At 47.4% G+C, this 24,195-nt stretch overlaps 1 protein-coding gene and 1 long non-coding RNA gene across 3 annotated transcripts in view; both read left to right on the top strand.

Annotated features, from left to right (window-relative positions):
• Positions 1-24,195, top strand: part of ABCA12 (ATP binding cassette subfamily A member 12) — a 107,948-nt gene that overhangs the window by 13,221 nt on the left and 70,532 nt on the right. Inside the window, exons 5-6 of one of the 2 annotated variants that reach the window (XM_084523315.1) lie at positions 985-1,019; positions 16,720-16,813. The exons of the other annotated variant lie outside the window; for it this stretch is intronic. Coding sequence (XP_084379441.1) covers positions 985-1,019; positions 16,720-16,813 — 129 coding nt within the window. The remainder of the gene's footprint in view (positions 1-984; positions 1,020-16,719; positions 16,814-24,195) is intronic. 2 annotated transcript variants of the gene reach the window in all.
• LOC311438676 lies at positions 18,107-20,055 on the top strand. Its single transcript, XR_014694265.1, has 2 exons — positions 18,107-18,187; positions 19,356-20,055. It is a non-coding gene; the product is annotated as an uncharacterized lncRNA (long non-coding RNA).

The following is a 24,195-nucleotide window of genomic DNA, read 5'->3' as shown; positions in this document are numbered from 1 at the left end:
GGGGAGGAGGGATATTCTGATCACTCACAGGGATAAAGCTAAGCTGCTTTACAACATAGCCTGACAGAAAGCGGCTATTAAAAAAAAAAAAAGTCTATTAAAAGGTCAGGTGTGGACTTGCATTCTGAACTGACAGTTGCACAAGCTGGTAAATGATACATAACAAATACCTAATTAGGTTAATTTTGTCTCTCTGGGGTCGCTCTGAACAGCCCATTAGAAAATAAGAGTTTTCTCCAAGGATGCCAAACTGCTGGTTGTCTTTATTTCTGCAAGTAATACTGAATCTGTAACTTGTTTGAGAGCAGCTCATTGCAATACTTGGATGTCAAAAGTGGAGCATTAACTGGATAGACAGCTGCTTGGTGTGCTTCTCTCCCCTGATCATGGGAGAGTAACTTCTAGAATCTGGTTTCTCATGTGCAAAGGGCAGAGGGACAACCACAAGCCCAGTTTCACTACCCCAAACCATTCAGAAATTGTGATATCTTGGCACTGTGTGTTCTTTCTGATGCTCATGTCTCTAGACTTTGCATTTTTATTTATTTGTGTATTTATTACAGTTGTTAGAGCTATAAACAGTTCTTTTGTGTTAAGGAAAGATGGTATTCCCACTTACACCCCAGATCCCAGAACCAGGGAGAAAATGAAATACCTGAGAGCACTAAGCCGCTTTCATAATATTCTTTCCTAATAAAACAGGATTTGCTCCCAGTAAGATGTCAGTGCTCCTGCTGGAAGTGCAGAGTGCTTGCTGAAAAGCACCACGAGAAGTACCAACCGGGCTTGCTTAAAAATTCAGATAGGTATTTACGGACTTAGAACGGTTTCCCCAGTAGTAACACAGCTCCAGTTTGTAACTGCTGGTAGCTGTCGCAGAAGTTTTCTGTTTCATAGCTGTGTGTACCAGAGGCAACAGGGGTACGTTCAAGAGAGCTTTGATGCAGGATGTTCAAAAGCACCATTTCTATTCCCTCTCCACAGCCCGGCCTGCAGAAACCTTCTCTGACCTCTTCCAGGTAGGAAACAGTTCCGCATAGGCTTCAGTGCTCTTCTTCATAAGATTCTCCCATGTCCTCCCCGCATGCACCTTGCCAAACAGACAGCTGAAATGTTAGCTGCGAGGCTTTGTACTGTGGATGGATTTGGATTATTAATAAGGTGGTCAGGGAGAACGGGACTATTTCATGTCTTGTCAAAGCAGCGCAAGTAGGATGCTGCTTTTATGAGACTTGCCACTGCCCCTCTCTCCTCTCAATCATCTCTTTCATGTGCCTGAGCAGGACTGAGGTGATAGGCTGCTTCCTAAAGAGCTGTAACAGCGTGTGAGACAGCTTGGGATGCAGTTTACAAACAGCAGAGAGAAAGCTCAGAGATAGAATGGAAAAGAACAAAAAAATAAGAGCTGATTGCAATGATTGAAGCCGAATGTTCCCTACCTTCCAAGTGGGCATTCCAGTATGAGTACGTTAAATTCACGTATTACTCAACTGCCAGGGCTATTTAGCAATAAAGACCTCTGGCACTGAAAGGGACTCAAAACAAATCTTTGCAGCCAGCAATAAAACGCAAGGAGTGTCATGCTGAAGATCACTGGGTCGTATAGCTTGTTAAGGCAAGAGGCTGGAGGCTTCTTTGTGCAATTGCTGCAAGTGATGTTGTCCTATGACACACTCACTGTCATAGATAACTGCCTTGGAGATTAAAAAAAAATTAAATATAGTCGTACAAATGCAGTTCTGTAGCCACAGTAAATTAAATTGTGCACAAACACACACACAGAGAACATTAGGGCTTTTTGAAACTTGATCCAGGCTGCATTTGGAATTGGTTTTATAGCTGTTGATTGTTCTCTCTGGAAAAAAATAACTGCAAGCGACGCTTGTTGTGCGTCCTGGAAAATGAGAAAAAAAGGCTCAGAGCCAATGCGTGCAGCAGCATCTTGTCGGAGAGTCCCCAGCTTCCAGGCCAGGACAAAGGAGGAAGGGGTTTTGCATTCTCTCATGGAAAAAGAAGAGGCCTGACTCCACAGCTTTCTAGAGATTTGAATAATGAGACAGTTCTAGCTGATGATTACATTAAGGTTTGACTTCTGTGGTGCTTTGCATTGCATCCACGGCATGCAAAGTGCCTCCCTGCCAGCAAGGAGAGGCTTCTGGCTCCTGCAACCAGGCACCCCAGTCCCACAAGGATACCATCACAGGGTTTTCTGCCTGTACGTGGGTAGCTCTTCCTCGCTGATGTTGTGTCTGCGGAGTTAAGCATGTGGTTAACTGTTTGTAGAAGCTGGGCCTTGTGCTGTTTAAGGGCTATGAATTTTAAGAGGGTTCTTTCTTCTGAGGATTTTGCAGGCAGACATGAGTTTGCCTTCCCCATGCTCCAAGGAAGACCTCAATCACACAGACTCAGGGTACCCAAACTGGCTGCAGGCAAGAAAACAGTCTGTGAAGCCCTCTGCCGTGTGAGAGCACTATGTTGTAGTTACCTTACTACCAAGTGAAGGCAAAAGCCCTCGAATTCCCTACTGTTCAGCAGACTGAGCATGCTTAGCTTTCAGCAGCCCCAGCTACGTGTGCCTCTAGAAGCCGAGGGAATTACAGGAACACTTCAATATTCAAGGAGAGGTGCTGCTGAAACTGCTCAGTGCCCTCACCAGAGTGTGAGCAGGAATTAATCCACTTTCTCACATGCATGAGATTTATTTTTTTCTTGGTCAAAATCCATCTCCCTTCCTAAAAGCATTATTTAGCCAGTGTTTGATAAGGACTTTTTAATTAATATTTTCAACAGCTTTTTCCATGAAATTTAAGGTACTTTACTATCAAAAACATCCATCTGGACTACTTCCAAGATGCTGAAAGCATCCTGGCCGTTTGGCCCACTTCTAATGCTCAAAGTGGCATTAGTACATAGGACTGAGTGAGTCTCTGTAAATACCAGTGGGGTAGGAACACAGTGTTTTACATTAATGGAGGCCCAAGGCTGTTGTCTGGCTCAAAATGATGAGTTCTTGGCAACCTTAGTGCCCGAAGCAATGTGAAAATAGTAAAGCAGCACAGAATTGCTTACGATATTTTATTCCACTGCTAGCCTTTTTCCTAAGTCTCTTCATGTAAATGCAGGTGACAAAGTGTTGGTCCTAGCTGCAGGAAAGACACAGCAGCTGGAGTTGCCATGCAAACCAGTGTCTAGAAGTTACAGACTCCTCAATATTCCTGTTCCTGTGCTGGGAGGAGAAACATTTCCTACGGGAGATGGTTGAGCTGCTGGTTGTTGGCTTCTGCTATTAAATGTTAGATTATTTGCGCGCTCTAGGTTTCTTCACACACGTTAAACAGCCTGTGCTGGTGAGAAGGTTAATGCCTTGCTATGTTGTCCGACTGCCACCGGATGTTATCTCCACATTTGTGCTCTAGTTTAACTTCTAGGAAGAAATTATATCCCAGATAAATATCACAGTCACATTTTCCCTCGGAAGTCCTTACTGCCATCCTTGAGCTGTCAGAATGGCACAAAGTGAGGCTCGCTCAGCCATTTCTGGTGAGATGTATGTGTGTGGTAGTCTGTCTTGAAACTAGTTTTGGAAAAGAAGGCATCAGAGAGCTCCTTTACAGGGCTTACTCAGGGTAGTGTCTGCAGAGAGCGTGCTCTTTCGTGGTATTTTTCCTCAAGCAGACATCTGGTCCTACTTCTGTCTTCTTGGAGGCAATGAATGTTGTTTCCAGTGCATCATCAAATGTCTCGTTATTAAATAATTAGAGAATGGTTTTTCTAAGCATTTGGACTGCGAAGAGCTCTGATTATTATTAATGCTACTACCTTCTGGCAACGGAGAGGACGACAGCGATCCTCCCTTGATGTTTGTTGAAACAAGCTGAAGAAAAAGGGCAGACTTTTGGACTCTAAATAATAATACTATCCATAAATAATAAGGCTCTTCAGGGCCCTTTTTAGGCAGACTGTAACTTCCTGCCAAAAGGTATTCATCGTTATGCACAGGCACGGTGTCTGCCCTGTGCTGCTCTCTCACCACTGGTCCTGCTGCATTTCAAGGCCGTGCATTTCCTGCAGAACATTCTTCTGATTGTGGTAATTACAGTGGCAGCCAAGAAGACATACGCCTGCTGGGGTTTTCTTCGTCAGTTCAAAGTTTTTACAGTCAGAAATTTTGTCTGGGCAGGAAATAAAAAAAAGCAAGAAGCAACAAACGAGGTCATCTGTGTGGGATTTCCAGATGTGCGTGGCCCAGTTCTGCAACTTGGTAGCTGCAAAACCCAGCACATCACGTGGACATTGGATTTGGCCAGAGGAGCCCCAAAGACAGTGACCAGACGGCCTTGCTAGCAGCCAGGGGGCTCTGCTGGGTGTACAGAGATGCTGAGCTGATGGCTGTAGCCAGCTTGCTTTCCAGCCTTGCAGCGTGCACACAGGAGGACCAGTACAGCCAGGACCTGTCTGACCTGCTGACCGAGTCCAGCTTGGTAAATCACCCCATTCCCACCACACACAGCCTGTTTTGGAGGTGCTGGGCTAACTGTGGCTATCCAGAAGATGCTGGGCTTGCTGAGCCCTTAGTGCAAGATTGTCCAACCACACTTGAGTTTAACACCTCCTCTTTTTCTATTCCACGCATAAGGAAGCTTCCCTGTGATGGCAGAATCACGACACCTACACTTCCCTTTGTCTTTCTGCCATTTTTTTTTCCAAAAAATAAAACTGTAGCCTGTGGTTAGATAAGTCCAGCAGTGGCCAGTGTCTGAGGCATAACCTATCAGGGAGTCTTGCCCATTTGTGCAGCCAGGGGTGGGTCTACTGGAGCTGAAGAGCTGCACATGTAACGAGAGCAACTCCCAACATAAGGGAACATCACACAACCCCTGGAGAGGGCGTGCTGGTGGCAGGCTGCTGGCTAATTGCAAATTCGAGGTCTCCAGCTGAGGCCCCGCATCTTACGGCACCTCCCAAGGATCCAGTGTGTTCCCCAGCACGTGTGCCACGCCTGCTCCCCTGGCTGCGTGCCTGGTAGTGCTCAGGCATACGTAGATTTTGAAATGAGGGTCATAAATTCAGAGCATGCCTTATCATAAGCCCTTTTGTGCACTATGCTCGGTGAATCAGACCACAGGTCTTCATGAAGGGCCACACTTTCTCAGAAAAGATGCTGGGCTGCTAGTCATTAGGGAAAGGAAGGGGTGAGCACTCTGTTCTGGGCTGATTACGAAGCCTTGGGATGAGCCACGCTCCTTCAGCCATTCCGTGCAGATTGCCCGTTTCCATCACGTGAGTCAGGATCAAGCCCACTTTGACAGAGCATCTCGCAGTGACCTGAAGAGGGAAAAGGGTCTTTTAACCTTTGCTTTGCTAGGGCTTAAGGAGCTGTCAAGCCCACAGTCGGATGGGGAGCGAGCCCTTCACTGCCTCTCTCTGCGCTCCTCCATCACTGCAGTGCTCGTGTGAGATTATTTCAACACATATTTTTCTTCTCCAGCAAGCAAGTTCCCAGCTACAGGAGGCTGACAGCCCTTGTGTAACTCGTCGTTACTCATCAGCACTCCCCATACTCGTTTGGATCTCAGGGTGTGGTCTTAATTAGCTATTTTGTAATAACACCCGGGTGACTTGGTGAGGGATTGACACCCTAGAAACCTATTCAGTAGGAGCACGGTGACTCCTTGTCCTTGGAATACTCTTCCAGATTGTTGTTTGCTTCTAGAAATTGAGTCTAGGGGGTAGTTTGTCCAGCCATCCCCATAACTTCTATAATTGTTGGTTGAATTCAGCCAGGTTATGCTGATCAATAAATCCTACAGAAATGATTCCATAGAGATGTGCAACCAGGTAGAAGAGTAAGAATAGCTTAAATGCCTTCACTGGTAACCCTGTGCTTGCTTATGAAACAAAAAATCCACGTGGAAAGAAGGACGTGTGAGTACCCAAGTTACAGGGGAAAAACAGTACTTGCAACTCGGATACTAACTCTGAGCAAACTGAACTGTGGGTAGGTGTTTTGTTACCCCATGAGAAACATAGTTTGTGTTTTTCTGCTGCTACTTTTAAGGCTTCTTATCTCAGCCTCTTAGTGACGTCTCCCAGTTTGCTGGTCTTCTGTGGCCTTCATCGTGTGGCAGCCAAGTCTCAGGGTTTTGCCGAAGCTGCCTGGGGCTTTGAAGCGGTCTGCCAGGAAGGTGTGTGCTCGGCCAAGGCCTTGGTAGTGTTTTATATCAGGTGCAGGCAGACTTGTATAACCAAATGCTGTATTGTTTGGAGCTAAACAAAGCTTTGCCTTGGTTGTCTTTGTAATATGGAGCAGGTTTATAGTCTTGTTGGTTGACTTTTGAATAGTTCAATAAATCAAGTGCTAACCTCTGTACAAATTCAACTTCTGCTTTATTTCTGTTTTGGTGGGAATTCATCACAGTTATTTTTCAGGGGTGTCCTTGGATCGGAGATAATAAGCTCTTCTCTAACCTTATGCAGCCTAAGCCATCAAATACTTTGTTAAGAACGCCTCACCTTGTGCTCAGCGAGTTAGGGAGCTCTTTGGTCAGCTGCATTCATCTACACTTGACCCAGATGCATATTCAGGTCCTTCAGCCCACTGTTCCAGGCTCTGGAAGGCTCTCTGTCTCTTTGTAAGCATACTTGCTAGTTGCTCCCACTTAAGTGGTAGAGAAGCAGGAAAAAACCTTTAAGTACTAGTAATCACTGCTCTATTGATACCGGCACCACTGTCTGGGTTGCATTATCTGTCAGGAAATACACTCAGGGTGCCTTTTCTTTCCACTGTTTTAAGTCTGTGAAGCCAGGCCTGCATTTATTATGGAACAAAGAGAAAACCTTTCCTTAGTACATGATTGAGGGTTCATCTTCCCATCGTGTGCAGATGACTGCAGTTAATTTTTAACTTCATACAATTTGCATCTCTCAGAAACTGTCTGTTTCATACAGAACAGCACACCAATGGTATGGCTGTTGTCTTAAATGCATCTTGTCCCTGCTGTTTCCTTATCCTTGCAGTCTGTCTTTAGGCCTTTTAATTTGGAAGCTGCTACTTTTTTTGCATCTGTGCTGATGTTTTCATTTAGGAAGCATGGCTGTCCCCAGCCTTAGAAATACCCCCTTTTCTTTGCCAAGTCAAATCCATTTTTCACAGCGGCCTTGCTTTGGCCTTGTTATCCGCCTTACCATGAATAGTGTGGTCTCTAATCAGTCCATCTGTCAGCTGTCCAGGTCCATGTGACAGGACACGAGCGTTGCCACACAAATTGGAGCAAGCTGAATGCACGAGAAATGAGAGAAGTCAGAGGATTTGGATGCTGGTAGCTGCCTCATGCCTTGTTGCAAGCCTTGGCATTGGGTCTGGTCTGAACATTGTTCATAAGCCGGAGGAAGGATTAAAGGGCATAGGAATGGTACTCGCAGTGATATCATCTGCTTGCTTTTACAGCCGATGTCACAGGAGTTTGTAACTGGTGGGAACGGGGCAGCGTGAGCAGCCTGGTGAGATAGATGCGTGTGGGAGCCTCGCAAGCGAAGGCCTCAGCTGCCTGGGTGTGGTGAGACGTGATTCATGGGCCTGCAGCCGTGCTAGGACCAGATGAAGGTGTCCTTGGGAGCCAACGTGCAGGGAAAAGGACTGGCTGCTAACACTGCCTTCCCTGCTGAACAGAGGCTTTAAGGCCAGAAGTTGCATTTCCCTACCCTTCCATAGCCTTCTTCCCACTAAGGCTGTTGTCATAAGAGGGGAAAAAAAAAAACACAAAAACCACCTTATTCTTCTGAAACTGCTATCCCCAAACATTTGTACTGTGGGATGCTTCTAATTCACTTGCAGAAAACTCAGACGTGTTGATTTTGGTGCTTAACTGCTCTGATTTTGGAGTATCCCAAAACTCACACTCGATATGAGGGCTTACTCCTGGGAACAGAGCTGCTCTGTAGGAAGTTAATACCTAAGGAATCAAAAATCAGCAGGGCAGTTCTCCTTGAGCTACATGGAATGGGCTCTGTGTGTCATCCTCGTACTTCCAAGCTCGTTGATGACTGGATCACTGGAGAAAAAACTGCTTCCAGGAGGAGCTTTTTTCCAAACACATTAAAAATGAGAAAAAAAAAAAAAAAATTGCTGTGAAATTGTGGAAATGTCTGTGGTGGTGGCGAAGTTGTAGCGTGGTGCTGCCATGTCCCCTGCAGCTCCCGTAGTGGCCAAAAGTATTGCTGCCCTACACTGCCAGGCTCCTGCCGTGCCTTAGGAAGGGATTTGGAGTGGCCCAGGAGTATTAGCTTACCCAAACCACGAGGAAAGCCCGGCTGCTGCAGTTCGGTAACTAAAGGCACTTCAGACTCTGCAAGAGGAAAGTAGGAGAGTCCTTCCTCTGCAGTGAGTCACGGCGTTGCCCCACTGCTCCCCTTGCAGATCTCCTTCAGTTCCTTGTGCTTTGCCTGTGTTTTTTGGGCACGGCAGTGGATCTGGTTATGCTGCTTCACTCCCTGCTGGTGAGCTCTCTCCCCTCCTCCAGGTCCCTGAGGGCACCTAACCGCTGTTCACCTGGGTGCCTCTGGAAGGCTGTGCTGCGGTTGAGTTGTAGCATGCACAATCACTGCAGGATTAGTGTTTTGCTTTTTATTTTCCCCTCATAGCCAACAGGTTTTTTTATTTCTTTATTGGCACTGACTTCAAGGGGGTAAATGTCCTGTCCTGTCAGTTTACCTCCAGATACCGGTGTTTAATAGCCTTACAGATCATCAGTCAGTGACTCCGTCCTTTTCTCTTCCCAGTTGTCTTACATCACTTCCCTAAGCTTTCATTTCTCACAGAGGTGACTGACGTGCCTGGGAAGCATGAGTGCATTCATTTTCACTGGAAGAACTCTGCTTGAAAGAGCATCTCAAGGAGTGAACTGAGTTTGTGAGTTCCTGGGGTGAGGTAAGAAACTTTTTGCCCTGGATTCAGGGCACTGGTGGTGGTCCAAAGCCACCGCTGAAGTCGAGGTGACGAGCCATGTTCCTGAAGTCTTGCCTTGGCTGAAATCACAGCTTGGAGCTCCCCTGAGGGTTTTCTCAGCTTCACATTCAGAGGAGCAGGTTCTGCTCTCAACCAACCACTTGCATCTCTGCCCAGAAGAAAAGAAATACAGTTCTTCAGCAAGAGAAACAGTGTGGTTGGAAGTTCACTGCTGGAAGAAAGAATTTAGCCTCTCCCTCCTCTTCCTCTCTGCCTGTATGCACTGTTAGATGCTGGGACATCTGTCTGCTCTGGTCACTTGGTTGAGGAGTGGCCATGTAGTTGCACAGCCTCCTGTGCCATCTGCAGGAATTATTAAGTAAAGGAATTAGAAAGCAAAAAGGTGTAAGGCGTTAATGAAGTTCTCATCTTGTGTTTCGGAGCTGGAGCAGTGTGGTGCTCTGGGAGCTGAGTGCGGGTGCTCTGAGAGCCAATTGACATTGAGTTATTCTGGTTTTACAGTGGTGAACTCGAACAAATTGCCCTTTGGGTACCTCCCAAGGGGAATGTTTGTTGACTCAGTTCACAAAGGAGCTAAGGATGTGCATTTGCTTGGGAAAATTATTATCCAAATCACAGTGTTCTTTTGAAACAGTTGTTTGACTGAATACCAAAAAGAAGCAATCAAACGCTTGCCTCAAAAGACCTTGGCAGAGCAGCAAATGGTGAAATCATAAATTTCTTCTCTCCTACCCCCTAGAGCAAAGTTATCTATTTTGGGATTTTATTTTTTTTCCAGTCCCTGGAGAGGAAGTGAATCAAGTTTGCAAGTGGCGTTGTCTGGATCCAACAAAATGAAATCTGCTGTGCCTTCTGTCTGTAGCTAACCTGGAGCAGTGTCCTGAGGAGCAGTGCTTGTTTTTCACCCACAGACCTCTCTCATAAGGATGGTTGGTAGAAGAAACACCAGTGTAGAGCTGGGAGGTTAGGTGTTTGAGTTCCTTGCCATCACTATCTAAATTTTACAAGGGAAGGCTTAAGCTTATTTTAGCTCCAGCTCCACTCCCATCACTGGAATGTCCAATCTATTAGGCTCAAGGTATGTGGGGCAGGAACTGCTCCATCTCTGTTGCTATTCCCATCTTTGAAGTATTTCCTAACCAATCCAGAGAGGTTGTTTCTCTTCACTGAGAACCACTTCTCTCTCTTCCTCTCTCTCTCGCCCTCATTCAGCGCTTTTAGCCACCCTTAGATCAAAGCTGCTCTGCTCCGAGGTCATTCTGGCTGCTATGGTTGCCTCCTCCACTTGTGTTCCTAGGTGAAGTTTGGCAAGGATTCATTCAAGATGCTCCTCATTTTTGAGGCACCGTGTTGACTTGTGGTTGGAAGAAATGCCATGTAGAAGCTTTTCTGATCTCCTGTGAAAGACGCTGAGAGTAGCAAAGTCTTGCACAGGTTGCCTAGGTACTGAAGGACACAGTGGTGTGCTGCTTGGCTGGGGTTTTGTTACCCATTAGGGGTTGATTTCATGACCTTGGCTGGATGTTGGGTGCTGAAGGTAACCCTTATCTTCCAGGGTTTTGATAGTATAGCCATGTTTGCTCAACTTTCATTTCTTTTACCTTTATTTTAGCTAGTCAGGGAGGTTCAGGTCTGATTGTGTCATATCTGAAGTAGCTGGGGCCAGGACAGCATGTGGTGGGCATCCACTGGCAGGGTCCCGTGTTCTGCCCCAGGTGGCACAGTGAGCTGAACAGGGTAAAAATACAGGGGACAGAAAACCGGGCAGCCCTTCGTCAGCCCGTGGGGTGCTGCCAAGAATGGGAACAAAAGCCATGACAAGTGCTCGGGGGTAATTAGAGCTCGTGTAATCGCAGCCTGCTGAGTCGCTTTGCCCAGCTTACCCACTCATGAGCTTTCATCAGTGGGCAGAGAGCCCTTGGGCACTGGAGAGCAGAAGTTTCTCCATCCAGCGTCGAAGAGAGTCAATAGTTTAAGGAGGTTTCTACCGTAAAACTGGTCACTGGGAAATGCAGCAAAGCTCCTGGCGTCTGTTCAAAAGGAGCAGCGATTCTTGTGTGGTTTTCCCCATCTCATGTTGGATCTCCCGTTCCAAAAACTCTACTTTTTTTCCCAGCTGGGAGGCTGGTATTCCTGTAGCCCTGTGGGGAAACTGAGGCATGGGATGCACGTTTAGGCTCACTGAAAGTTTGATTAAACTTTGGAGAAAGATACATATTTGTCAATTATTTGGGGAAGCTCATGTCTGTTCATGAACACGTTTGATAAACCGTATTTCTAGCAAGAGATTTCATTCTTCTTGTTTCATTCCCCTCAACATCTGACCTGTACCTGAAGTACGTTGGCTTTGAGGGCAACCTCAGTGTTAGCAGGTGGGGTCCTTCCGTGTCCGTGGTCCTCTCCGGGTGGGATCAGAAGCTCTGCTGGACGACCAGAGCTCATTAGGCAAGTCCATATCTGGTTTCAACACTCACACTTGGTACAGTCCCATCTGCTGCTAGTGCTGCCCTCTGTACCTGCAGCTCACTCTCTCCTTTCATCTCCAGCTGGTTTTTAAATGTCTCACCAGTAGCTAGGAAAAAAATAATCAATAATCAAGTGAGTAATAACAGCACTCGAGCCACACTAGTGCTCTGAAATCTTTGTGGGCTCCCGTTCTGCAATCCCATTCCCACTGGATGCGATGTGTTATATTGAATTCAATCAGTTAGAGCACCAGGGCTGATCTCCCTGGAAGGAGAGGGAAGATGCAGGAAGCTGAGCAATTAGATTTTCATTTATGTGTTTTTCTTGTTTTAGTCTGTGTTTTGTGTTTTTTTTTTTTTTTTTTTTTTAACTTTTATTTAATTTCCCTGGATGCGTAGGTTTGAGATACTCAAAAGTAGTAAAGAAAAAAAAAAAACAACAAAAAACGAATTCCAGTTCAGCAGAGCCAGGAAGATGCAAGCTGTGGGTACTTTGTTCTTCCCGGCCCTTGCCTCTGAACTTGGGGAAGTCGGAGCGGCCTGGCAAGCAGCCTGACTCTCTGCTGTTGATGACACCTCCAGCGGGAGCGGTGTGTGGGTAGGCAGGTAGTTTCATCACAGGGAGGAGGAGGAGGAGGAGGAGGAGGAGGCATGCATCACCTTTTGTTTAAGCAGAAGCATCTTTTTGGAATGCCATCCATTTTATCAGTTAGGGCTTGAACAAAGAGCAGCCAGGAGAGGCTGGATATTGTAATTAGCACAAGTGGAGGCAGGCTGCTGCGTCTGCCTGCCTGCCTGGAGAAGAATAACCTGTTGAATTTGCTAGGAGCTATTGCTGCGAGGACAAGAGCTGCAGTTACGGGGAGCACAGCAGCCACAAGCGGATGAGGTAGCTGCTTCAGAGCTATGCTGTGGGGAAGAGGCTCAGACACTGGCCACTGGACGCCCGTTTGGGTTAGAGCCTCTGCTTTTGCCTCCTAAGCCCGGGGAGGAAGAACACGCAGCCGGCTCCCGTTGGGTTGGGACGGCCGAGGATGGCTGCGCTCTCCCAGCACCTGAGGATCCTGCTGTGGAAGAACTGGCTGAGTGTCAAGAGGCAGCCGGTGAGTGTGAAAGCAAAGCCGTAGAGGAGGGGGAGCTGGAAACCACAGGAGCTGAGGAGCAAGAAGGGCACGGCAGGAGAGGAAAGCCATGGTGTTAAAATAGAAATACTTGGAAGGAAAGAGGCAGAGAGGGAAGGAGGGGAATGGCACGGAAAGAAGAAGGGTCATTGTAAGCCAAAGTGGCTGCATCTCGCGTTGGAGGTCATGGTGAGGGCTCAGGAGTCCAGACTGAGTAGCAGGGATGCTGCTGATGGTCCCTGCAGACAAAGCCCTCCACAAACTCACGGGCAGACCTGAATTAAGGCTGCTCCAGTGTGAGCAGTCCCCAGAGTCTGTGTGCAGCCTCTGAGGAGTCCCTGCAGTCTGGGGACAATGAGGGTGTCATTACATAGAGCCACTTGTAATGGACGGACAAAGAAAAAAGTGGCTCTGAGAGGTGCAGGTGGGACAGATTTCCAGCACAGTCCAGTGTGTTGCAAAGCAACCACACCAGATGTTTTTCTCCCCAAAATCAAGCATTGCTAAGGATGTCCAGAAAGGAATCTGAACTGCGGTGTCACGGAGGCAGTGCTCCTTCAGGTGGCATTGCGTGTCCGGGCAAAGCCTGGCTGGTAGGTTTGTATCAGGAGTTTTGCTTTCCATACAGCTGCTCTGGCCTTTCAGCAGAAGCACGCTGCAATTCCCGGACTTGGGCTGCAACCCATCCTCTTGCTGGGAATCCCAGTGGGATGGTTTGTAAACTCTGGTTGCACGGGAAGCCTTGGCAGGTGCAGAAAGGGCAGAGAAGAGGAGATGTCGGAGAAGAGCCACGTGGGCAGTGCGATGTGGGGATGGAGTGCAAGACCTCCCAGCACTGCGCACATCTGCAGGGTCGGCTGTGTGCCTGCTCTGCCCTGCCTCTTGGGTTTGCAGCCTGCTTCAAAGAGGGGCTGAGTTCATCTCCCCAGCAGCTGCAGATGGGCTGTGCTCCTCAGAGTTAAGTCTGTGGCTGCTGTGAGAGATACAGGAGAATATATTTTTCTGAGATACAGAGAAATACCAACAGATTATCTCTAGTTACATGACCAATTTCAACAGCCTTGTTAAAACCAGAAGGCTTGGGTCTCTTTCAGCTCCTGTGTGCCCGCAGTAAATGCTTACATAAGCCCTGGCCATACAGCCTCACTTGCTGTAATTCTTCTTTCAGTTTCCTGTAGGGATGAAACATCAATTCTGTAGGATGGGAACATCAGTTAAAACAAAGTCTGGACACCACCGATTGTTTTAGGGCAGGCGTTCTCTCCAGCCCTCCTTCCATTCCCTCTCTTGCTCCAAATTAAGGAGCTTGCTGGGAATGCAGCAGCTGAGAGGAGGTAAACCCAGAGCGCTGCTCCTAAACGCATCCTGGTTTCTCCATCCTTCCCATTTCCAGCTTTGTTTTTTTTAACCTGTGTGATGTAACCGCACTGGTGGACCAGGCTTTCAGACAGCTTGTTTTGGTGTGTGCTTGCTTGGCAGGGGAAGCTCTGTTGTGCTTCTTTGCTTCTGATAACCCCAGAAGGTGGCTGCTGCTGCTGCAGTGGTGCTCGTTCCCCTCACCAGGTGTCACAGCAGTCTGACACAGGCCAGCCCCTCTCCTTCCACAGCCTGAAGTGCTTTCCCACCGCTCCTGCTCTGTTTATCAGTCTATCCAGGGCCGGCGGACGCATTTGATTCTGCCTTCTGCTTTACACTTTATTTCCTCTGCACACTCTCTGCAGAGCCCCTGGAGAGATTGTATGGGGGGAGCTGCAGCTTGCTTGGCCATCAATTTGCTGAAATCAGCTGAAGCTCTGCATCCGTAACCAGGGAGAGCCTCGGCACAGGTTGCTCCTGCTGAGCAAGGACTGGCCGTGAGTGGAGGTGGCAGCCTTCTGGGGAGCAAGGTTCGGCCTGCCTACCAAGGGGAATCGGAGAAATGGGGTCCTCTTGCACTTTTATTGCTTTCCATTGCTCACTTCTATGTGGCTTGGTTATTTAAACAGACACAGGAGGGAGAGAAAACGTGCCTGCATCCAGACGTACCAAGGTCTGAGCAATTAAAGCTGCTTTTAGCAGTGAAATAATCCAGCAACCAAGGGATTATGCAACCTGTGGCACAGTGCTCGGAGTCCCACGAGCCAAACTGGCACTGATTATGGCTCCGCTCAAGTCAACGTGCTCTACCTGCAGTCGGTTTGGCCAGGCTGCTTGGCTTGTTGTTGTTAACTAGAAGTGCCCGGGACAGTGAGATCGCTCTGTTGTAACTGCTGTACCCAGCTACTATTAAATCCAATTAACTCCCAGCACGGAGATACAAAGGGAAGAGCTGCTTGGCAGTGGAAGCACCATTTTAGCTCCAAATGGGGAGGCACAAAGACTTCCCAGAGCCGAGACGACCCGTATTCATTTCCTCCACCAAGAATATGAAAGATGTCTTGCCCTTCCTTTAGGCAGCCTCTGACTAATATCAGTTTCTGTGCTGTTACCCCATAATTTTCCTGTAGCCTACGTGGTGCTAACCTAGGAGGATACCTTAATAATGCTGCGTGCTTGGGAACTAAGCCAAGTTAAATACTGTATTTGGGGACTGATTACAGGGAAAGCATGTGATATATGGAAAAAAATACAAAAAAATGTTGGTTTCAGAGATGAATCTTGTTATTTAGCATATATATAAAAGGAAGAGCGGGGTCTGTAAAAGCTGAAATGCTGCTGAACGTTGAAACTATAGGAATACCCTCTCTGAAAGGATGTGTTAGGAGTGCCTTGTGTTTGACAGCTTCCCTATTTTGTTCCCTATTTTGGGGCACGAGTCGTGCTCCCACTGCCGTGGCTGTGTGTCATCTCCTCGGGGATGATAGGGAGGGAGTTGCTGTGAAACAAACCTCTTGAAGTTCAGTTGCTCTCCGGGATTTGTTTGTCTGTTTGTTTGTTTTTATGTTCCAGGAAGCATTACGGGAAATGAAAACACTGTTATGGGCTTGGAATTACCTTTGGAAAAATGGGTTTGGGTAATATGTGCTGATCTGAAAAAAATAGCGATGCAACAATGAAAAATGGGATGATTTTGAAGAAAGACATCTCTGCAGTTTCAAAAACTGGCATGAAGATAGCACGGCAATTTTGCAGCACAGGGTACTTTGAGCTTTACTGATGGATGGAAAATTCTAATCTAGTAGGCACAGTAGCGAGCTAGCCAGCTAGTACAAAAGCAGTTAATTATTTGAGAAATTGCATTTTCTTAGCTTACAAAACTCCAGTGCTTGCAGTTTTAATACTGACTTTGGGCCTCCTACCTAGATTGGTTTGCTGCACTGGATGATTATCAGACTATTTTCTTCATCCTCATCCATTGAAATGGTCAGCTTTCATGTCAAAGCCCAGAGGTCTGTAAATCTTCGTATTTTTTCTGACATACTATGCCAATTTTACATCATTTCTCTTCCATCACAGCTTACCTACGTAGGCTGCTCCAGTTTGGAAGGGGAAGGGTACCAGGGAGTTAGGTTGCCGTGGTCAGGAGCTCACGTGAGGAGTTCTGGTGGTTGGTGATCAAATGGGACTTCTCCAGCTGGTTACACAACTCCGTAAATCCCTTCCATCACCATGCTTGCTTCCACGCCTTCTAAACAAATACCAGGAAAATCCTCTTTCTTTTGGTTGTATTGTAAGGCTGAACCATTTGTGAAGAACAGTGAAAGTTTTTGGGGGAAAAAAGTGCCGTAGCCTTGTCATTTCAATGTCAAACACTTCAATTTTGAGTTATAGTTAACCATATCAAGGTCACCTTTGCCAGTCATTTGAGCAGTGCCATACACAGAAAGTGAAACTTCCCATTTTGACTCTTAAGTCATACAATTGATGCATCCAAAAGTCTCGTGCTTGTCAGGGTGCTTTTCCTCTTCCATAGCAGTGTCTCAAATCTGTGCAAAACTGTGTAAACAGCCAAGCTGAAACACAGGAAGGCTTGCGTTACTTTCAGGCTCATTATTTGCTCTTACGATCATATGTGGTTTTTCTTCCTGCATAGATAATACTTGGGTTTTAATAATATGTGCACCGAGACAGGCATTATTTACAATGCATCTTATAACTCATTTAGAGTGGTACTTGTACATTCCAGACAAGCTCTGGGACACATCAGCGCGACAAACGTAACCGATATATTTTCATTGCTATTTTATAGGTATGGTCGTTCATTTTAATTTCCTGGCCTGTGGTTGTTTTCATAATCTTGGCCATCATCCGTCTCAAATTCCCTCCAGAACCACAGCCAAACTGTAAGTAACCGGTTTGCTTTTATGTCTTTGGGGTTTAGTTCTCATTTCAGTGACTGATGTGTTAATTCGATGTGTTTTGTTACTTTTACAAATTTGGTTCTTTGTAGTTTCCAGTGGAGACTTCCTGGGATGCAGCATGCTGTAAATAAAATGTCTGTGTTCCTCTGAGGTTGCTTCTATTTCTGTTTCTTTTAAATTAGTTTCGTAATTAGAAAACAACTTTGCAGAACAGTCTCATCAAGATGCACTCAGGTACTGCTGTTGTAGGCAGCAGTATAAACCTACATGATAAATTGAGGGACAAGAGAGCAGCTGGGAGAGATCTTATTCAGCAACACGACCAAGGGCATAGGCTTCAAGTGAGGTTATGAAGGTAAAAACCACGAGGTTGGGCATCGTGAACGATTTCACCTTGTTTGCTACAGGCAAAAAGCTCCTCTTCAGCTGAGCCTTAGTAGTGTGTGCCTGGACAGTGGGAGCTTGGCTCCTGGCACACGATGGTGCCTGTGAGCCCTTACTGGCAAGTCCCGGAGCTGCTGGTGGGTGGGTGAGCAGTTGGTGGTGGCTAAACGGGTGAAGAGTTTGCACAAGCTGGCTTTCGCTTGCAGGCTGTGCCTCCTGGGTCGGGACAACACGTGTCTGCACCCAGAGTGTGGGTCTGCTTGAATCTGCTCTAAAAACTCACGCTGAGTTTAGTAAATGTACATCACCAGCAGAAGACATAGGCCTGTCATGCTCTCAAACCAGGCAACATCAGTTTATGAAATTACATGGTAAAGCAGAGCAAGGAGTTTATCCAGACGGAAGCCTTCTGCCTTGCCCCAGTGTTACCTCTGAGGTGGATTCAATCCCTGCTTCTGCCCTCTGTAGCCTCCCAAGGCAGTCCCAAGGGAAGGGAGAGGACTGGTAGGAAGGGCCGGCTCCTCTTTTCAGCAACAGCCTGCCTTTGTGTTGGGAGAAATCAGTCACGGAGCTGTACCCTTTTTGTTACCCCCTCGTTAGAGACCCTCAGCCTTATTGCAGAGCCCCTGAAAGTGCCTGCCAGCCTCTTGCTTCATGTTGCACATCTCGGTTGCTGAATCACATCCACGTGCTGCAGCACGGAGCTGTTACTGACAGCCACAGCTTCCCAGCACGGGGTAGGAACAGGCCCTCCAAAATTGCCCTTACCAAAAGATTTGCAACACCTGACTCACAGGGGAGGCGCCCCCTGGCTGACCAGCCTCAGGCTGGTGTTGAGTTGACAAGAACAAAGCTGTGGCGTGGGCAGTGCTGGGTTTTTCTCTTTGGGGGAAGGAGGCTGGGGCAGGGGGAAGAGGAGACAGGCTGACAGCAGCAAGGACGAGCAGTTGGCTTCCAGTCTGTAGCTATCAGGTGTGTAAAATGTGGTCATGAGAGATTTGTACTTGATGGCGGGTGCGCACTGGAAACGTTCCAACCTAGTTAATGCGCAATTCTCTGATTAAAAGTGTTTCAGTGTTTCTGAATGATGTATGAGAGAGGGCCACGCTGTGACAAACACCAGACAGGCAATTAGGATAGCCCTCGTCAGGGTAGGCTGCGAGCTCTCTGGGACTAGAGGTTTGTGTATCTAATTTGTAGGCTGTGATGGAGAGCCGGAGTAAAGGATTTCTCTGGAAGTATCTCAAGGTCTTTAATGGAGAAGGGCATTCTTGCTGTGTTAGGGTGGTCTTTTAAACCCAAGCCCATCTGCTGCCAGTGAAACTCCTCTTTAGGCCTGTGAGATATCTGAAGTTCTGCCCGAATTCCCTTGAACTAGTTGGAGCAGGCAAGACTGGGCACGTTGCATTTAGTGAAATCCCCAGTTTTTGCCAAGTGTGGAATGGCAATCCTCCCCCATGGCTCCGTTGGTTGCACTCGCTGTCCGTGAGAGCTCAGATAAGGTGACTGTCAAGAGCACCAGCTGGATGGTAAAATATTTATTTTACTGTACATGGCTATTAATTTGAATGTGTATTTTTTGGAAGTGTGTTTGCTCTGGGTGATTGCATCTGTGAATTACCGGATCAGGAGGAATGTTCCGAGCAGCAGCAAGTAGCTTCATCAGTTGGACTTTGCAGGAAGGGGAAAGATTGGACAGCATTTTGGGGCTTGTTCCCTCTTCTTGCATAGCTGAATTTGGGGGCAAGTCTCAGGACCTGAGCGAGTGTCTTTCTATCATAAAGTGGGTGATAGGAACTCTAGTGCAAGGTTTTGTGCTGGAAAAGATGTTGTTAATGGTTGTGGTGTACTCATGATCCAGGTGTTTAGAGGCCATCTAAGAACCCAAAGGGGATGGAGAAGAATGTTGATGGAAACATTGAACAGGCAGTTCCTGCTGCTTTTCTAGTTAAATAAGAATACCTCTTGAATGTTGGCCTCTGTTTTGACAACTAGAAAAAACGTATCACCTTTTTGCTTGAAAACAAAAAGGGAAATCATTCGGGAGCTTTCTTTTCTGGGGAAAAAAAAAGATGCACGAAAAAGCTGGGTGGACAACTGTAGAGTAATGATTACAGGAGGGGGTTTTGTTCGCTTTCAGTGGGAATTAAATCCACGTTATGCTGAGTTCCAGTGCCTCCCTTAAAGGACACAATCATTAAATAGTGACAAGAAGCTGTTGCCAGTTCTGCTGCTGTCAAGAGCTTATTGCAGGCAGACAGAAGTCAGGAAGCATGGAATCAAGGGCACAGAGATAGAATATGCTCCTCAGATGCTGAGTTTTGAAGCCTTAGAGACAACCCCACAGAAAATCTGTCTGGAAGCTTATCTCGTGTATTCAGGGCCGCAGCAAGATCATGAAATCTACAATTTGCTCAATTAAAACAGCTCAAGTTCAAGACAGTGCTTCTTAAGGATGCCTAAAAGACCTTCAATGAATTGAGGATTATTTAGAGAAATTACCTAGCAAGAGCTTCTTGTGAGAGCAAGTCACTTGCTTCCCTTCGTGTTTGTGTAGCACCTAATGCAACAGGATCTGGTGCTGGGCTGAACTCCAAAGAGAAATGACATGCTAAATAAATATCACCAGTCAAGAGGATGCTCGTAGGAGAAGAACTGAGGTAAAAGAAGGAGCTAAAATCCATCTGATATGTAATTTGCTTCATGATTGAAGCTTCTAGTATCTAAGAGAGGAAAAAAAAGAGGAAAAGAAAACTCTTCCACGCAGGCATCTGTTCGGTGATGTGTTTCCAGGTCAGCAGAGATAATGGGCAGGAGAAATAAAGATTCGTTTCTCTGCATAGGCAGTTGTGATGATCTGAGCGTCTCCCCAAACCAATTTCCCATCCAGCTCACTGGGCACATCCCAGTCGTGGCTTTTGATCTTTCATTACAGCCCTCGCATGTGCTGGAAGGTGCTGGGATGTGCTGCGTGGCACGTGTGGAGCAGGAAGCCAATGAACTGCCTTGGAAGTGTCTTCCAGTCTTTTGTGCCTGTATCACAGGTTTTCTAGAGTGAGTAGGGACAAAAATCTTCCATCACTACAAGTTTCTGCAATTTGGGAATTGTGTGAGCGATACAATCTGTCCCTCGGGGCCCAACCCACTCAGTCTACAGGGAAGCCCAATTAGGCTCTTTGCTTTAACTAGCGCTGTCACACCCCGTCACACCCTACCCGCCTGCTTTCTTCCTTTTCTGTTCTCCTTCTTTCCCCTCCTGTCGGTTTGACCTCATCATTATTCTCCATAGAAGCTCTCTGGGGTGTGGTGAGTTGCCCACTCATTTTGAAACCCTGCTCTTTATGGAGAAAATGTGGCAGGGACTTGCTCTCCTTTTAGACCCAAGGTCTGCTCCCCCTGGCCTTACCAGGGATGGAGTTAGGTGTAGGTTGTGAAAGCCATGCCTCGTTCACAGACGTTGTTCCATCTTCATGGCAGGGAGCTGTGCTCTTGGCTCTGGTCTGAAAATCCACCAGACTCCTCCTGCCTGAACTCTTTTCTGGGGAGCACATCTTACCCTTCACCTCTGCCCCGAATTTTCACCCAAATTTCATCACCTCCATGGAGATGCTTGCCTGGTGGATTTCAGTCACTCTGAGATGTTTGTCATGGGCTCATTAGCAAAGTGCTTCACCAGGCTGCTCTTTGGAGCCTTTACTGGGGGATAATGGGATAGCACCAGACTGTGTTCTGGTACCAGCCCAGCTGTTTAGGTCTAGTTTAGAGCCAGAGCTGCATGGCACAGGAGCAGACATTCAAATTCCACTCTCATTCTTGGCTCCAGGACTTCTAGAAGAAGGTCTCCGAGCTGTGCTGCATTCAGTGGCACTGGTAGCTAGGACTGGAGCAGCTCCAGGACTTGTTGGGAAGATCAGGATGAATCCCAGAGCGCAGATCGGGCAGTGTAGAGGAGAAGGATAAACACGGGTAGCATCCCGTGCCTCTAGCCCTCCATCCCCACTCCCACACATCTCTGCCCTCTGGCTGCTGCAGCAGTGAGCTGGTAAGTGAGCAGGGAGCCCCTGCCATAACTGCAGACCTCAAACCACATCTAGCTCTGACAGTTCCTAGCTCAGAAGCAGAAACCCTTACACTAACCTCGTCCCATAGTTAACAGAGGAGCTTGAGCTGGCTGAGTTCTCCCTGTGAGAGGTGGCTGTGGCTGCCAGGAAGACGTGTGAGAGCAGCTAGCGCCGTGTCCCACCTTGCTCCATGCCTTCCTTCCTCCGAGGTACCATCCTGGAGGTGAAAAAGCTCCCAGAAGATGCTAAACACTTTTAAAGGAATTCACTTCAGAGTCGGAAGGACCTGAGCTCATCTCTTTGCCAGTAGTGTGGAAAAATTAATAGGTTCCCATGGTAATTACAGGTAGTTGGGATGGTGGCTTAGCTACCCAGGCTGCTCCATTCATTTGGTTAAGTCATGGGTGCTTATGCAAGCTGGAATCCACCCCAAAGGTTCAACCTACTCTGTTTACAGACAGGCACACATCAGGCTACCAGCTCTGCCCCAGCATTTGCCAGTGCTGGAGCAGCCTCATTCCTCTGTTCCCTTTACCTTGCCGTCTCTGGTTACCTTCCCCTCTTCGCTGTCAGTTTTCTCCCCTTTTCTAGACAACACCAGATTTGGTCTGTGCTCGGCTGCATGATTAGCACAATAGGCTCTTCAGGTCCCTCCTCCAGTGTCCTTTGCTTTAGTATGAAATTTATTTTGTGCTGATGCCGTGCCAGGCAGGCTGCCATATAACACTGTTTCATTGCAACAGTGCTGAAGGGGGATATGAATCTTCCCCCACGCCTGCTGGAAGAGACACAGGGAGGTGGTGCTCGGTCCTACAGTTCCCTGCAACTTGCCCAAGCTCCCCCTGAACTCAGACACCTCTAGCCTAGCAATCTTCCTCTTTCAGTTTGAAACCATTGCCCCTTGTCCTGTCACGACAGGCCCTGGTAGGAAGTCTTTCCCATATATATTTTATCCATTGAACAGCTGCAATAAGGTCTCTCTGGAGCCTTCTCTAGCCTGAACAACCCCAAATCTCCCAACCCTTCTTTTATAATAACACCCATTTCGTAAATCTGTGCCTTCATTTCTTTCTACAGACTTCCTCCTCGTGAGGTGTGACTGGAGGATGTTGAGTTGGAGGTGGGAACTCCTGAGTTGCCAGGATTTTTTCTTCCCACTGCATTACAACAGGGCCTTGGGGCAGCCACTTAATTCCGGTTGACTTCCTGAAGCACCTGCAGCCGGGTGCCGGGACCTAGAAGCACAGAAGCATTTTTCCAAAGGTGCTGAGCAGTTTGGCTTGCACTGAAGTTAGCAGCTGTAAACGAGGTCACTTTGTTTAAGGAGTCTAGGCATGGGCTCTGGAAACTACCTGGCAGCACTCACCATTGAGAGACAGAAGTTTAGTAAACGCAGCTTTTGTGCATTTTTTTCCCCAAAGTCTAGATCTGGATTTAGGATTTTTTTGGTTCTAGCTTCTGGCTGGGAAATATTCTGCCTGTCCTTTTAGGTCCTGCTTGTGCAGCGTCCTGCTTCAAAGCGAGGTAGCTGTATTATGCAAGACCAAGCTAGCCTTGTTTGTGTTAAATATTGCTTTTAAAAGGGTTGGTCTACAGCTCCCGCTCTGTGTGGGGAGCTTCAGTCAGAGGAGCATCTCTGCACAGGGCAGGGAACCTCTGGTGCCATTTCCCCATCCAGACCTCTTAGGAGGTTTCCATCTCTTTTCCTTTCTCCTTTGTGTTGGGTTTGGAGGTTTTCTCCTCCCTTTACACCTGCTTTTTCTCCCACTCAGCTTCCATTTTTATGCTCGCTCTCTGCTCTTTATTATCTCCCCGATCAGTACGCGAACCCAATGCATTCGTATCCAGGTGCTGATTTTTAATTTATTAAATAAGGGGGTGGAAGAGGTGAAGGTCTGTGGGCGAGCAAAACGAGCTTGCCTAGTCTTAATAAGCGTGGAAGCAGTTACTGCCTGCTCTGGGCTGGTCTTATTATTTGCAGAGCCTGAAATGCTGGAGGGAAGAGTTGGGCAATGAAATGCTTCCTCCAGTGAAGCCACCGACACAGGGAGGAGCGTCGCAGCGAGCTGTCTGCTGCTTCCATCTCGCCGTCGTAGGCAGACAACTGAGGACATCGTACTGTTGGCACGGTCAGGGAAGCAAGAGTGATGTTGCTGTGAAGATTAAAAAAAATAATAATAAAAATAATCAAGGGTTTGAATCTCACCTGGCCACACTGGGCTTCTTCCAGGTTGAATGGAAGCTGGCATGTCGAAAACCAGGAGCTGGGTGATGGGTACACGACTTGGAAATCAGGGCAGGCTGGGTGCTATCAGAGGTGGAGCAGTGTGTGCGTAACAGCTGCTCACAGCATCTTCTCCTTCCTCATGATCTGCAAGGGGGAAATTAAAAACCAGCACCACTTGGAGCTGAGGGAAGGGTGGCTGAGGATGGCGCTGCTTCAAGGCTAACAGCAATGCAGGAGGCCCACAGGGAGCAGAAATGCCCCCAATATGATGGATACTGAGGGTGTTTGGTGTCCTGCGACTTCGGGGTGAGCTCAAGGGGATCTCTTCTTCCAGTGCCGTCTCTTCAGCGGGGGAAATTGCAGGGAATAGGGTGAAAGAAATCAGAAAGAAATCACCTGTTAGCTCTGCAGTGCTGTAACAATCAGCTTTGTCATGCGAAAGGCAGCAGTCTAGGGACAGTGGGAGTGTGATACCAACCATTAGCTCTGACCCAGCACAGCTCTTAAGTATGCCTTTAACCTGAAGCCGGAGTAATCCCATTAAAAGCAGCAGGGCTAATCACTCCTGTGCCATGGGCTTTGGACACACGGAACGAGATTTGGGCTGTACTGACAGAACTGTAGCCCTTACTGTCCTCAACAGCTGTGCGACTTCTGTGGGCGTTGATCCTGCAGGTGTGAAAAAGGTGGAG

The sequence above is a fragment of the Aythya ferina genome, assembly GCF_964211825.1.
Source record: "Aythya ferina genome assembly, chromosome: 6".
Lineage (NCBI taxonomy): Eukaryota > Metazoa > Chordata > Aves > Anseriformes > Anatidae > Aythya > Aythya ferina.
The sequence above is the reverse complement of the archived record's forward strand: the minus strand, read 5'-3'. Positions and strand labels throughout refer to the sequence as shown.